At 33.9% G+C, this 16059-nt stretch overlaps 1 protein-coding gene across 1 annotated transcript in view; it reads right to left on the reverse strand.

Moving 5' to 3' along the window:
• Window positions 1-9321: 9321 nt before the first annotated feature.
• LOC136969614 (protein phosphatase 1 regulatory subunit 37-like) overlaps window positions 9322-16059 on the reverse strand; it is a 56167-nt gene continuing 49429 nt past the window's right edge. The window contains exon 12 of the mRNA XM_067263855.1: window positions 9322-11511. Coding sequence (XP_067119956.1) covers window positions 11477-11511 — 35 coding nt within the window. The 3' untranslated portion in view covers window positions 9322-11476. The remainder of the gene's footprint in view (window positions 11512-16059) is intronic.

A 16059-nucleotide genomic window follows, 5' to 3' on the forward strand; every position in this document is an offset into this window, starting at 1 on the left:
AATAAAATTGTATTCGGAAAATTCTCACTTATGTCACAAAAATGGCATTTTATTTGAAATGTAGTGTCTAAGATACGTCACACAAACACCTGTCAAGTTGTAACGGTGAAATTTATACATTTTGAAAGATATATATATATATGACGACAACGTTTAAAGTTCGGCCTAATAGGTAAACATCAATATCAATCACATCTCGCCACCTTCGCTGCAAACTTTCAAAGCTAAGAGCATAGAATGACGGATTTGTCTTTGAAGTCAGTCTTCAGCGGCAGATCTTTTCATTGACTTGTGTATTGGCAATATGGTTTTGCAGGGTGCGAAGTAAATAATGGTGGTCAGTTGGCACCAAGTCCGGGCTGTAATATGAATGACATTAATAAGAAATTAGCCCAGCTCAGACTGGCTGGCTTCTCAGGTCATTTTTGCTCTACATGCTGGGCCGTTGTCATGACGGTATAGGACTTCGACAATTTTTGGACAAAGTTCTTTCGTCTTGGTCTAGTTGTTTACAATACAGTTATTTCGAGACAATGATGTTGGTTGGAATCAACTCCATATTGATGTCAAACAAACGCAGATCGCCTTCTGCAATATCGGCCCTTTGACGTTTGCAACAGCTGGTTGACTGACCTTTGTTCATCCATGAACGCTTTGCAGATGAGATAGTGAGCCTTCGTTGCGTTATGGCTACTTTCGAAGTGATGAGCAATAGCACGCAAATTTCTTCTTTTGAAAGTTTTATATTGTCAGAATACCGATGCGTATTTTTTAAAATGAAATATGAAGCGCCTTTTGACTACTAATATACCCACAACAAATCTAGAACATTAAGTCGTTTATAAAATCTCTAGATTTTTACCATTATAACCTGACGTAAGTTTCCGTAAGTAACAGATGTTAAGAAGCTTTCAGTATTTGAAAGCCTCTTAAAGATTAAAAAAGCTTCAATTAATGTCAATATTGACTTACGAACGAGTAATAATTGGATTGCATGATCGATCTACTTTGATACTTAACAGATTTTTATTCCTTTGGAATTTTTTCTTTTATAAAATTATAGAAAACTACAATAAAACGATGTCGAATATGCGTCACATCTTTAAATAAATAAAAAGGTGAGTTGAATAAAAAGCATTTGCATTCAATCAACATAGAAATGGTTCGCTACATGATAGCGCTGCATAAAGAAACGCGACCAGACCAAGGTATATAAACATAAGGCCTGGACACGATACCGTGATGCATCGTGGCAGTCGCCATGTTGGATCCTTCTAGGTCGCGCGTGTGGTGTTTCTAGAGCGAATTTGGTTTATGTTTTTTTCATTTCAATTAGTCGAATTTCTTATTTTTTTTTTTTTTTTTTTTTTTTTTTTTAATGGTTTGGTATTCGGCACCGAATTGTAAAAATTCTTCAGCTAAAGGTGTAAAATTATTCCGTTTTCCCGTTGACAGTTCCAGGAAAGTGATGATTTAAGAGTAAGGTAGTTTACCTAGGTAGTCCCAATGGCGGCACTTCCGGAATCTTGACAACACGCGTGTTTTGAAAGTTAATCTAGGTGTCGCTGTCTTTAGTTTACGAGTTTTCTAACGTCAATTCAGTACTAGAATATTTTCCTAACATTTTATAACTTTAAATTTTTAAGTTTATAAAGTTATGTATTATTGTGAGAGTCATTTTTTTTTCGAAGTTTATAATTCATATTTTGTCGTTTATTGTTGTGATGGCGGAGCTAGGAAAACATCGACTTTTTGGGAAAAATGTGTTTCAATGGATTTTTTTCCATTTTATAATATCGGTATATTCGGAATTTGATTGCGACAAGAGAAATACATCAGTTGGTATGCAACCTGCAGATGCAGTTTGTTCGAAATGTGATGGTCGTCGTAAATTAAATTATCGAAAGGATCGTGATTCTGTTTCTTTTAGATGTTACAAATGCAAAAAGAACAGTTCCGTCATTTGAAGAAAGTTGGGAAAATTTCTTGGAGAACTACTTTTTCGTTTATTTGGCATCTAATTTGCATAGAATGCAGGTTGAGCGTCAGCTGTTTGGCTGTGGGCGTGAGTAGTCAAACAGCTGTTGAATGGGCGAATTTCATACGACACATTGATTGCTTTATCGTTTAATTTTACCGGAACGAAAATTGGAGGGACCTGGAAAGGTTATCGAAATCGACGAGATTGTTGTGAGCAAAATGAAAAAAAAAAAAAATAATAATAATAATTAGGAGATATGTTCCACCTGTTTGTTCAGCATATGAGTAAGTTTTATCAAGGAGCGAGACGTGTTTTAGTTTGGAAAGAGCCAGATATTGTACCTTCAGTCCTGAAAGTAAGTGCCAAATAAATCCGAAAATCGTAAGAGAAAGAATGTAGACGTGTGCTAAGAATGCGGAAAAAGTTTCTGCGATGGAAAAGGACAAAGTTACGATAGAATCATCCGAACCATGTATTATACCGAATAAATCGGAGAAAAGGAATTATAAATACGTCAATGGTGAGTGAAAGATTATTTCTTTAAATCCCAGTGTAGTAAGTCGCTGCGCCGGTCGCCATCTTGTTTGTGAACGCGACGTCCACAAACAAGATGGCGACCGGAAGTACCGCTATTGGATCTACCTAGGTAAACTTCTACCTTTTGATTTTATAACTTCATATTTTGATACAAATAATGCTATTTGCTGCATATACTGTATTTTAGTGTGAACATTTGCATTTTCTGAAATAACTGTTTTAGTGAAATTGAAAAATACAGTATTAGGTTTACTAAAAGATTTCTTTTAAATATTTTGTTGTTACATGAAAACAAAAATCCAGTATATAAACTGCTTTAATATTTAACAGTCACTATAAAATGTTTGCAGTATGCATCATTAAAGTTGTTTTAATTAACCCTGTTTAAATTACATCAAAACATGGTCCTCAGATTAGAAACCTAAAACTAGATTTAGGCTTCTAATCTGACAGGTTGTATAACAACATTATGTAACTTATTAAACAATAAATGTTATATGTTTGTGGACTGAAAACATACTTTAAAACTTACAGTAATTGAAATTAAAACTTTTAGTCTTTTAAATTAATATTTCATATTTATTGAGAATAATGTAACAGTACAAATTGCATAATCTAATGAATAATCACTATTATAAAATAAATAAATGAAGTTGATATTTCTATTTGTTGGTATTGTGTACTGTTTAATAAACTTTTATAAATATACTTGTTAAATTCTGTATAAAATAATTAAATGTAGTTTATATGCATAAATTCCTTCATTTAAGAACTTTCTTGTTATCTCTTGCAAACATTTTTGAAGGTTTACTTTACATAATATATAAAGTTTGTGAGAATTGGTTTTCTTTTCTCTTGATCTAATTTTCATTTATAAAAATGTTTGCTCTGAGCTCCTATTTGCAGTTTGTGTAATGCAAAAATGCATGTGAATATAGAAAATTAAATATATTCTTATTTTGACAAGTATCTCCAAATTTATCCTCGCACTGTATCATACCAACCATTGACATAGCTTTTTATTTTGAAACCTATTTAGTTAAAGCCTTTAATTATACGTCAGAGTAATCTCTAAATGAAGAGAGAGACTATTTGAAATTATAAAAGGAATTCCGTGGCTCAAACTCGAAGGAACGCGCAGTTTACAGCACGTAGATAGTATGAGATCTATACCGTGACCTTGAAACTAAGGACTCAATATGGCGGCTCCATAGGGAATAGACTTTGGACCAGACGGCTGCCCAGTTACAGGCTGACATCTTTATCGCTTCGACCCAGGGCCGGATTATCGAATAGGCAAAGTAGGCAAATGTCTAGGGCCCGTAATTCGGAGGGGCCCGGCTTCAGTGCAGAAGATTTCTCTGTTTCAAAACGAGTTAAAAATTATGTAAGAAATTCGATAGGACAGAAAAGGCTGTATTTAACAATTCCTACTAAGCTCCGCTCGACTAGCCATTGCCTAAAAAAAAAAAAAAACAGGTCAACAGCCACCCGTGCGTCAGAAGTAATGTACGCCACGAGATCTCTCACCATCTAGAAATATTCCTAGGACCGCCTCTCGTGGTAGTACTAATGTATGGTTATGATTTATTTTCTAAATCTAAACTTATACGTCGCGACATCGCATATTCGATATAGCGTTCAAGTTGCTCGAGTGCGAAGATATTACAATTCAATAGTGTTTTATAAAAGAGTTAAAAAGGGTGACACTACGGTGTGACTTGGGGTGACACCACGATATCCGCACCGGGTGTCACCCATGCTAGCTACGCTAATGTCACATTATATAAGATTTGTTTAGAAGCAACTTATTTAAATGGGGCCCCAATTTAAATTTTGTCTAGGGCCCGCTAGAGGCTTAATCCGGCGCTGCTTCGACCACCTGAGTCGCTACGAACTATTAATTCTTTAGTGATGGATTATTTAACAACATGTTTTCGTTTTTCAAAATAACAGATTGTTATTTGAAAATAAAAATAATAGAGATGTTGAGGCGCAAGTACAAACGTTAAACTTGTAGGGCAAGCAGAAGTACAGTACACGTTTGACATTTTAAGTCCGAGTAAAAGACCTTGCGTCGCTCGTTCACAACATCACGTGATTCAGTGAACTTCGCGCATTGATTCACGGGAAATTTGTTGAAAAAATGGCGGATACATTTAATACCGAGGGTTACCAACGAAGGTAAATAAATAAATTAAACTGTTTAAAAGTATTTATGGGATGTTCAATAACACTAAATAATTATTTTTAATTCTCCTGCTGTACGATCGGACGATAGGACTACCTCATACTTTTGTCGAGGGAAGTAGTAGTAGTTATGTAAATTCAAAAGAAGCTCGGAAAATTAATTTTTAGAAAATTTACAAACGTATTAGAGTGTTGATGGTAGAAGATGCCGTGGAAGGACAAACCTACCTTAAGATAAGCTATTATGAAGACAAATATATGTAAATTATATAGGCACTTCGCATCACTTGCTAAAAAATTGAATATTTAGACGAGTTTAATTCAGAAATTATTTGTTTCTTTACAATGTTATTCGTAAATGCTTAAATAATCATTATTTTAATAAAATACGTCATAATTTTAACCACAAAGACAAAAAAAAAAGTTTAAGCCAATCGTCTACTCGCCATTCTAGACGTAGCGAACGCCATTATCGACCGTATAGAATTGCCAGATGGCGGCGCTCGTCCGTCTGCCGTTCACGTTTTGGGCTGAATACGTGCGCCTCAACCTCTCTATTGACTGTCATTACTTAGAGGAGTCTTTTAGCTTTGGAATAGAACGTAGAAACTTTTTATCTTTATTAGAACTCTATTGAAGCTTTTATTCTGGGTCACGCTCGGCCATCTCGGGTCCGGACGGGGAAGTGGTTAATTAAAATATATTACAGAATTTTATAGATTTTGAAGCAAAAAATACAAAAGTGCATTTATAAAAAGTATTTCCTGTTCTTTTTATAAGGCGTCTATAAAAATTTAATAAAGACTGCTGCATTTTGAAAGTTAGTCAGGAATCATCAAATAATGTAGACTCTCGCTAAACCTTCCGATTGCTTGCGCAAAAAATTACTGAGAATGTATAGATATAATTTAATATTATCAACCCCCTTAATACTCAAACCCCTTCTGCAAAATTTCACAAATTTTCGACAAAAAGGCACAGAAGTTATTAAACTTCAATGTGGGTAAACAGAATCGTGCCTTCCCCCCACAGAAAAATCCTCCAACTTTTTTTTGCATTTCTCAACGTTTCAATGTCCCGAGACCAAAATGTAAAAATCTTGGGGGTGTCATTTTACTGACTGATCGTCATACTTTTCCTCTGTTAAAAATAACAGCCATGAAATTGAAAACGGGATCGTGAGGGGCTATCCTTTCAATTGTCCACGGTTCCACTTTTCATTTACCTCATCTCGTGGCCCCGTGGGAAGTCCCTCGACTCACATTAAAAAAATTATTATTTTTGTTTTTTTTCAACTCTTTCTGCCCTGTGGGCAATAAGAGGGCCTCTTTTAGTAGGCCCATTATGGGTTCGGCCAGGCCCACAATGGGGAGGCCGGGTGGTGAGGGACGGGGCCCGACATATCCGAACGGACCACCCCCCGAAAAATTCCTGGGGATTATTCGACCCGTTCGGATTCGATCCCGGGTCCCCCAGAGCGGTAGGCTGCCACCTTGACCGCTCGGCCATCCGGCCGTCATTTTTTTTTGGTTTAAAACAGCCATTTTCAAACTCGATATTTTTAGTAAACCCATAATGGGGCAGCCGGGTCATGAGGGACGGGACCTGACATTCCCGGAAGTCCATCCCCAAATATCTGTGGGTTTTTTCGATCCATCTAGATTCGAACCCGAGTACCCCAAAGGGCTAGGCTGCTACCGTTAGGTAGCAGCTCGGTCCAGAATTTAATTAGGTAAAGTGCAGGTAGCCCCGAACATTTGAACTACCGAACAATCAAGCACATATCAAAACGAGCGTGTCTAAACATGTTCCACAACACCTACGAACGAATGCAAATTAGAGACACGAGCGCCTAGCAAGTTACAACGTACTGTACACGTTACAGTGAGTTTTGCTCCCGTCAACAATTTTTCATTCGCTCCTATCAAACTTCGGAGGAGAATATCGCATACAAAAGGTATTTCGACTTGATTTGTTGATTATATTATTGACCATTAAATATATCTTACGATTGTAATAGTATTTATTTGATTTCATTTATATTAATTACTATTAACAAAAGCATAGAATCTAAACAGTCGGGTAGCCCCAGACGCGAGTCTGTCACTTCTCTATGTTTTAAATTTAACAAACAAAACGGTTTTTGTGCAATTACCGTTATCCTAGGCAATGTATTAAAATGCATTTCTTTATTTACAGAACCAGCACAAAAACGCCAAAATTCAAGGTCAGAACCAGTAAAAGAGTGAAGTGGGACGAAAATAAAATGAAAGCAGCATCTAAATGCGTCAGAGAAGACAAGTTATGAATAAGGCGAGCAGCCGGATACGATGTGCCAAAAGGTCACTCCAAGATCGTGTAAAAGCAACAGTGTCAAAGAGGTAATTCTCGAACCAAACTTGGGATGTTTTGAATCTACATTTTCCCAACACTATTCAATGCAACTACTGTATAACCACGCGAAAGAACTAGACAACCGTCAAATGCCACTAATCAGATTAGAATTTTTAAAATTGTCGTTCAATTTAGCAAAAAGTATAAAAATCCCTTGTCAATTTAAAAAAAAGAAGAGAATGACACAAAAAGTTCTTTTTTACAGTTTTAAGAAAAAAATATCCAGATGATGATGTAAGAACTTCGGTCAACTGAGCTGTTGGGTTTAATAAGGCACAAGTTGATCGTTTTTATGACCAGTTTAATCGACTGTTAGAAAAATAGGAATTTCCCAGCCTCGACAGGGCCGTGCGGTAGATTTTCTCAGTATGATGCAAGTCCTCGAAATGCTGCTTATACTGCCCCCTTACGGTGCCGCCTCTCTGTATCATAGCATGGCATGGCCCTGAGCCTCAAATTTACAATTCTGATGAAAGGGCGGTAGCAAATGTGCACAACAATGGCAGTCATTCCCACAAAAAGAAAGAAACAAGTCAAGTTAACTGGGAAAGTGTACCCTTATCCAGCATTTCTAAATTGCATTACCATCTGTTAGGACTAAAAATAAGATTGTATTGTACATTTTTAATTACAAAAACTACATTCTTTTTTGTTTTAATACACGTACATAATAAAATCCATAAACTGTAAACATAGTAGCAAAAGTTACAACTTGGAACACTTGTTTTTCACATTTCATCAATACAAAGAACAAATGCATATAATTGGACAAGGCTCATGAATGTATGAGCATCCAAAAAATGTAACAAGTAAGTTTATATCCGATAATTTAGAAGTTGTTAGTCATAATACGTTCTCTCAATGACTTTACTTTATAAACACTTAACGTTTCTAAACCGTTCAGCCAATTCTAGCGTCTGCTAGAAAGTTGCACATGATCAGATTAACGTTACCTCACACAATACTACATACGCTTTTACTGAATATACTTTATTCTGCAGTTTTTCCTCGCTCGCTACCTTATTGTTATCAAGTGCTTGTCAACAGCAGTGGTCCACGTATAATTGTGGCTGAGAATGCATTTTTCTGTGTGCCTGAATTTTTCACATATTTCGCAACATAAGTTTCTTCTGACATAACCAAATTCCTGGCATCGATAACAGAGTAATGGTATACCCACTATAACAACACATCCAGTCATACCTTTCACCCTTATAAAATAGGGAAAGTCGTCGGTATTTAACCAAAAAGCAAAGAAAGAATATCCTGATCACAAAGAACGTGCTCTTTGCCACATACTGTACACCTTGAGCTTCGACGATAGATGAGCGTGACCTAGGTCATCTTCCTTCTACTTTATGACGTAAGCTTCCCGTGTCTACTTTTTTTTTTTAACTGTCAATTAAAATTTCTGCCAAGGAAGCTTGCTGGCAATCTTTCCAATTATCTCACCCCACAGAAATAGCTGTATTGAGGCCCTAACATTTCAACTGTTTGCAAATTTTTCTCTTACTTTTCAATGCTATCCTACACATTTTTTAAAACTTTTTTCCTTTTATGGAAATCGCATATCCAACGCATCACCAATCAACTTCAACTTATCTCGGCGTTGAAGATTTACCAAAGTTAACACTGCGCTTACAGATTTAATATTAAAAAGCCAAATTTTATGCAGTAGCAAATTCCTTTCTTAACATGTCGAAAACGTTATCATCGTTTTTCCAATTTTCTTTACAGACAGAAATGCCAAAATGCCAAAATTAAATGTAACACATTCAGCATTATTCACTTCAAATAAACTTGTGCCCAAACTTCGATAGGAGGGCCATGTTTTGTATATCCCATACATGCTAAAAGTCTATTTCTATCGTTTATAAGTAAGTGCCAAATATGTTAGCGGGCCGGATTTGGCCCAAGGGTCCGTAGTTTGGACATCACTATTATGGAACATTTCTTAATTAACGAACGCTTGTATCGAATGCAATATTTCAGTCACAACTCTGGAATCAATTTTTGTACAAATGCAAGTCAAATACTGGAAATGTCAAAATATATAATTGAATATAAGACATTCTAGGCATTAAAATTTTTCAAAAATATTGAAAATTTGACAATCGATGCCCTATAATTTTTATTACGAACTCCAAATGTTTATATAATTCATAGAATTTATCAAAACGACAGTGATTTTCGACATTCACAATAAAGACAGAAAATAGTTCGTGATCGATATCTTTATTTCCATGCACCACAAAATATAACAAATACATATTTACATTATATACATTATTTATGTATGTATATATATTGTATATTTCTCTCACTATAATATATATATATATTTTTTTATATATATGATAAAATACTCATATAATGACTAAAATTTACATAACTATCTAGATTATAATGGAATGACTTCATTCTTTTCAGGCACAGAACTCATGAATAATTTCTATATCATACCCGTGGTTTGTGCAATGTTTTCACTATGAAATAAAAAATTTTGTGCTTAAAAATTAACAAAACTTAACAATTATCAAAAAACGAGAGAGAAAAACTTCATGAGTATGTAAATTAGGGTAAAGCTAATATTGTGCAAGTTACTCTAAGAAATAGTTTTTTTTCCCTTTCTTTTTTTTAAAAATTAAAAAAAAAGAAACTCTGGATCTTTTTGTATAGTTTCAAACCCAGAGAAATTATCTGGGTTATTACAATCATTCTAATGCAATGAATTTAAAAAAAAATCAATCTGTAAATACAGGATTGACGATAAAAATATATGACATTTGAATTGCATATACTAAGGCAATTTTTTTGTTTCCTTTGCTATTAGGGGGACAGGATTTATTATTTTTAGTACTGATGAAAATATACTGAATTCTAAATAATCTGAAAATAAATTATTAAATGGAGAATATAGCAGATGGCATGTATATACATACACATTTATACAATGGTATTATTGCTTTTTTTTTTACTTTATACAGAAATTTGAACAATGAAAACAAAAAATCAAATTTCAGTAAAGTTGTCATAATCAAAATCTCAAAAACACATTTGGTTAACTTCAGAAGTTAACAGTATTTATCCTCTATAATATATTATATATATATATATGTTTGTATGTGATTAATCAAAATAGATTTTTGTATTGTAAATTCAATAATGATGATAAAAATTACTGACATAAAATGAGATCACAAATTTCATTTGTATTTTTTTTTTTTTGTTCATTACCAATATATGCAAATGTCACAATGGATAAAAATCACAATTAATTTTCTGTAATCAAATATTGCCTTTAGAAATTCAAACAGTTCTTCTCACTCAAAAATAAAAACTATTTCTGTGTTAATTCTTTTCTACAAAATATTTTTTTTTTTCTTTTGCAAAAACTTTGGTCTTTCACTGCATCTAAAGCCTGAAAAAATCTCCACTTTCCGCAGTTTAGAAAGTCGCACGAAATCTGTTGTTCCTCTTTCCCTTCCGTCGGTTTCGAACCAAACTCTGACACTTTGCATCTAATCCATTAAATATGAAGAGAGCTCGCAATACTGAAAGTTTTCTTGACACGGGTGGGAATAAAGCTAACGAAATATATATTTATGTATATACACAATTTACATTACAAAAAATACGTCACGTAAATAAATATATTACAAATGAAATTTAATATTTCTTCCTATATATATAATAATAATAAGACATATTTAAATATTTTATATATATATATAACAACAAGAATTACAGTGGTGTAAACATTAACAAAAAATTTTTATGCAAGAAATTTCAAATACTTCATGAAACAAATTTAACAATATAGAATATAAATATCCTGATATAGATAATCAACATAACAAATAATTTGTACTTTGAGAATTATTACATTAGAACTCATCATGATCACAATTGTTCCCTGAAAATCCAGAACGTTCTCTAGCTCGTTTTTAAATGTTGCCTTTCGGAACACGAAAGGTACCTCCGTATTTTGTATCAATAGAAAAAGATTTAATGAAAACTATAAATTCTAACATGAAAATGAGTCATGGAATTATGTAGATTCTCTCAATAAATTTTTGTCTTTGGTTAATTACAAGCATTGAGTAAATTTAAAAAATAGTGAGAGAGATAAGTTTTTTTTTTATTTCCTTTGTTGTTTTAAAACTGTTTTTTTCAAATATCAAATCAAGAGTTAAAAAAGTTAAAGGGAATACAGGGATAAACATGCTTAATCTCAATAAAATCACTACATGAAATGTACTTTAGATGGTGTGTTAGTGTCAGAAAACTTTCAGTAAAGTCAAAAATTAAACTATCTGCACATACAAACAATTGTTCAGAGACTATTGTCATAATTGAAAGAGAGAGCAAATTTCACAGTTGCATATCCACAGACGGATCGGGAAAACCTAAAAGGAAAAACAAAATTTATAAAATACGGATAAATTTTAAACTTAATTCATTATTAAGTAATAATATACTTATTTAATATTATATAGTATTTAAAATAGAAATGATGTAAAATACATGCAAGAAGAATTAATTTGTATGAAGGTCAAATGTTGAAAATACATTAGGAACATCAATTTTCCTTACTTTTTTTCATATTTTTAATGATCAGTATATTTTACTAATAATGCATTTAAAATAGTGTGCTAACACCGGTGTTCTTTTCTATTTTGAAGAAACAGCATGCAAACTTATATGAAATTCTGCAATTTTCATTGGTATTATCATGTATAATAGTTAAACTTTCAGGAAAATTATTCACTTGTCCTTTTTAAAAAGTTTTGAGATCCTTGTTTGAGAATCTTGGATAAAACACTATTCACTTCAACAATGATTTTGGTAACAAGAAATATAATAAAATTGTCATTTACTGTATTGCTTTTACCATTATATAAAAATGAATTTGATGCACAAACAATAAGTAACATCTCAAAGCATTCTACATAACTAGTACACCACTTGGATAGTTGCATAAAAGTTAGTTTCAGGTTAAATTCTTTCATAACATTAATATTTAACAAATAAATTAAACAAAAATTTATATATCGTAAATAAGTGTAATAAGAAGCAAAGTAAACATGAGAGTTCTTATTTTCCATTAAATAAGAAAAATTATTTTAAACTCTCTAAAATGTTTCATAAACAAAATATGCATTTTATATTTAATCTTTTTCTTTTGGATTCAACATTACAGAAAGATTTTCACATCAAGTTCAAAGTTGACTAAACAATCTGGTGTTACAGCAAATCACTCATTGACAAAAAAGTTATGCATCAAGAAAGAAGCATTGGAACAGAAGTGATGATTAACATACAAACACCATAAAAATTCAACAAAAACATTTTCAACCATTTTAAATGGTCATCAGGTTATTTAAACAAGTGGTTGAAAATATAACGACTTTTAAACATATAAAAATACAAATATGCATGCTGTTGCAACCAATTATAACCTCTACAGTACATTTAAACCTACACTTCACTAAAATATCTTACATGCACTAATCCAAAATTGTCTGTGATGGAAGGAATGGGTTCAACTGAGATTAAGTTATTTTGTAGAAGGGCTTCCAAGCTAGTGAGATGGTGTCTTTGTAATTGATAGCCTTAGACTTTTTGGCTGTCTTGTAGATTTCCAATTCCTCAAGGTGTTTAAGGTTGGTGCACTCCATGTTAGTTTTAAAATGCTAGGCTCATTTAGGTTGATATGGATGTCATTTCCATTGTGAAGAAAGTTGCAGGTAGTCCTTTCCTTATGGTTGTTGCATGCTCTTTAAGCCTCAAAGCACTGATATATTCCTATTCTTTGTGAAACCTGTAGCCTTTGATAGGAATGCCATAAACATGGGAGGCATTTTTTCATTAGCAGCAGGTCCTTTGCATTGCTAAAGAGGCTGTAAATGTGAGGTTCCTTATATAAGTGATCTTGATATGGTTGGTAGATGCTGTCTTTATGAATTTTTTCTCAGCATGTGCTTTCTAATTAATCCCTATATCATACTCATTGTTACCCATGGTACCAATAAGTCAAGTCACTAAGGAACATGGTAGCCATGTTCCTTAGTGACTTGTTTAGTATATTCAAATTTATTTATCTGTCTAACATGCAGGAAGAGAGAGAGAAGGCTTTCCTCACCAAGGGTGCAAAAGCTGTGATCTCGAAATTATATAGGTCCTGAGATTTAGAAGAAAACAATGAATAGTAAGTGGGTTTTCTATAAATCTTGGTGGTGGTCCTACCATCATATGATAACCAAACTCTCTTATACACAAGATATTCCAATAATTTTGCATCAGAAATCTAGCATGCAGCACTTTCTACGTAACCAACAACCACCTCACTGTAATACTGCAGTCACACACAATCCATGATTCACTTTGATCTCGATTGCAACTGTCGCCAGTCGAATGTCGAGCTGTTTGCACAGGCAGTCTGCTCGAAAAGAACCTGCCTATTGAACACGATAATAAAACAAACACCAACAAAACAATGGAAGTTTTGGTTAGAAATAAATACTTTTTCTTGCCATATATCTAATAATAGCCAGATCTCAAAATATTTTTTTTTTATTTCTCTGTTGATAGTCCAACACATGTTCTGCAGCCATCTTTTTCTTCTTATATCCTGGGATTGTGGAAACTCTCTTATGACTGGATCTAGTTTCAAAAACTTTCATGTTTATTGCGATTCAATCTCGACTGAAACGAGGTTCAAACGGTCAAGAGAGGTCACACCACAGCACAGTCACTAATCTTATCACAATCTAGATTTGAAATGCTCAGTGTGAACGAGGTATAAGGATCTTGGTGTTATATTGCAACCAATCCTGTGTGTATTTTTTCATGTTTAAAAGTTGTTCTATTTTTGGCTACTTGTTCAAATTCTTCAAATCACAGTTGAAATAGTTAGTTTATTAATATTTGTTTTGCTGAATTTATATGGTATTTGTGTTTTACTTATTGGAATAGAATGAAATTGCACTAATAACAATGGTAGTATAACAAACATAATAAGATTATAATACCAAAGGAAAAGAAAAATTTCCCAATGAATAATAATATGATTTAGAAGGACCTTTAGTACTTTATAGGACCTCTTCTTGCCTGGATATGTATGGCAATAAGGTCTGACATGGGAGGCATAAAGGCAAGATGACTATGGTGCCTTTATGTCTCCCATGCACCATAGTCATCTTGCAACAGATTTGCCCATAGATTTTGAAACCACCATTACAGATCCCTTACACACACACATTCTTGCATCCTATCTGGTTCCACAAATAACAAATCTGGAGATCAGGCAGGTCAACAAAATGTGGCAATGTGGTGATGACATTTTTTGGGAAACTAGCTGTGTGCAGCTCTGTCATCAAAGACAACACATGAGGATGAAAGATTTCCTGAAAGTACTACTGTACTATCAGTGTTCCTTGTACCACACTACTAGGGGTGACTAACTGACATGTGAGATGGTCCTCCAGACTAGCGGTCGGCAACCTTTCTGACCTCACGGATCACTATCATGAATTTTTTTAAACGATATATTACAGAACTTTTATTTTGTAATAGTTTGTTATAATTAAATATGCAAGTTTCATATTAATATAGTAGAGTTGAACTTTTATGATCACTAATGCAAACCTAAAGTTCATTGCTGCTTGTTTGAAATAAGTCTATGGATTTTTAGCTCTTTTCCACAAAAGACGACTATCGCACTCACAATATTGTTTATTGATAGCAGTCACTTCATATTTGGTTTTAGATTCGAATAGAAACCCCCAATGAGTGAAAAAAGCAACTAAGCATTTTGCATTTCTTTCGTAATGCTTCAGATAATCTTCAGTTGATCACTGTCCAAATTTCTCCACGGATCACCAAAATTTTCTCACGGACCACCGGTTGCCGACTGTTGCTCCAAACCAACATGCCATTAATGGGGATAGTGTACTTTTCACCAGTAAAGGCAGGATTGAAGTACTCACCAGTGATCCACCCCATTAATACAGTGGTTGTTCCCTCCCAAAGAGAACCAGGATTTGTCACTAAAAATGATATGCTTCAGTCCATGTTTCTCTATCATGGACTACTGTAAAATAAAGTGAATGATATTGGGATGCTAATGGCAGCTGGTATAGCAACTGATAGTTGTCTGCCAATGGTATGAGAAGAGAGAAGATTATATAGCTAGGCTCACACCTGTATCTGAATCTGTATGAATGTCCTGGTGCCTCCAACTTCTGCTCACATCTCATCAGAAAAGTTTGAATGGTGGGCACTTCAGTGAAATGACCATCATGCTTTCCTCAGGCCAGATAATATAGCCTTTCTCAAACTCCACCACGAGTAATGTCTTTGACTATGCTGAACAGGTATGCCTGGATTCAAAGACCTCAAAAACACAGGTACACTGAAAATTCTGAACATAGCAAGCCTCTGTAAACCTTTTTATAGGATACTGAAGTGGTGATTTTAAGGCTGGTGGCATTACCTGTCGTGCAATTGGTAATAATTTACACATCTGTCTGACTGTATGCTGAGTTTTGCATTAATTGGACAATTCCTTCTGGGCATGTAATTTTTTTGTCAATGAGAGTAATATGTTGGAAAATGGTAGATATTCTAGAACAGTGATTCTCAACCACTCTAAAGTGCCGTGAGATTTTTGAAATGTGCCGCCACTGCAAATACCCGTACATAAGCGACATCAGACAAGTAGTTCAATACACTCTGCTTCCTAGGACGCTTTTGGAAATTGTAACCGGTGTTACCGGTAACTGCCAGTAATTACCAAAGCATTTAGACAATGTGATCTAAATAACCAACCATGTTTAAAAATCACTGTTATGACGTCCTGCAGTACTTACCGACGTAACTGTGTACGCCGCCAAATTTTTAAATTATTAAGTGTACTGTGACGAAAAGAAGGTTGAGAATCACTGTTCTAGAAA

The sequence above is a fragment of the Centruroides vittatus genome, unplaced genomic scaffold (assembly GCF_030686945.1).
Source record: "Centruroides vittatus isolate TY-2023 unplaced genomic scaffold, ASM3068694v2 contig_18, whole genome shotgun sequence".
In the NCBI taxonomy this organism is placed as follows: Eukaryota; Metazoa; Arthropoda; class Arachnida; order Scorpiones; family Buthidae; genus Centruroides; species Centruroides vittatus.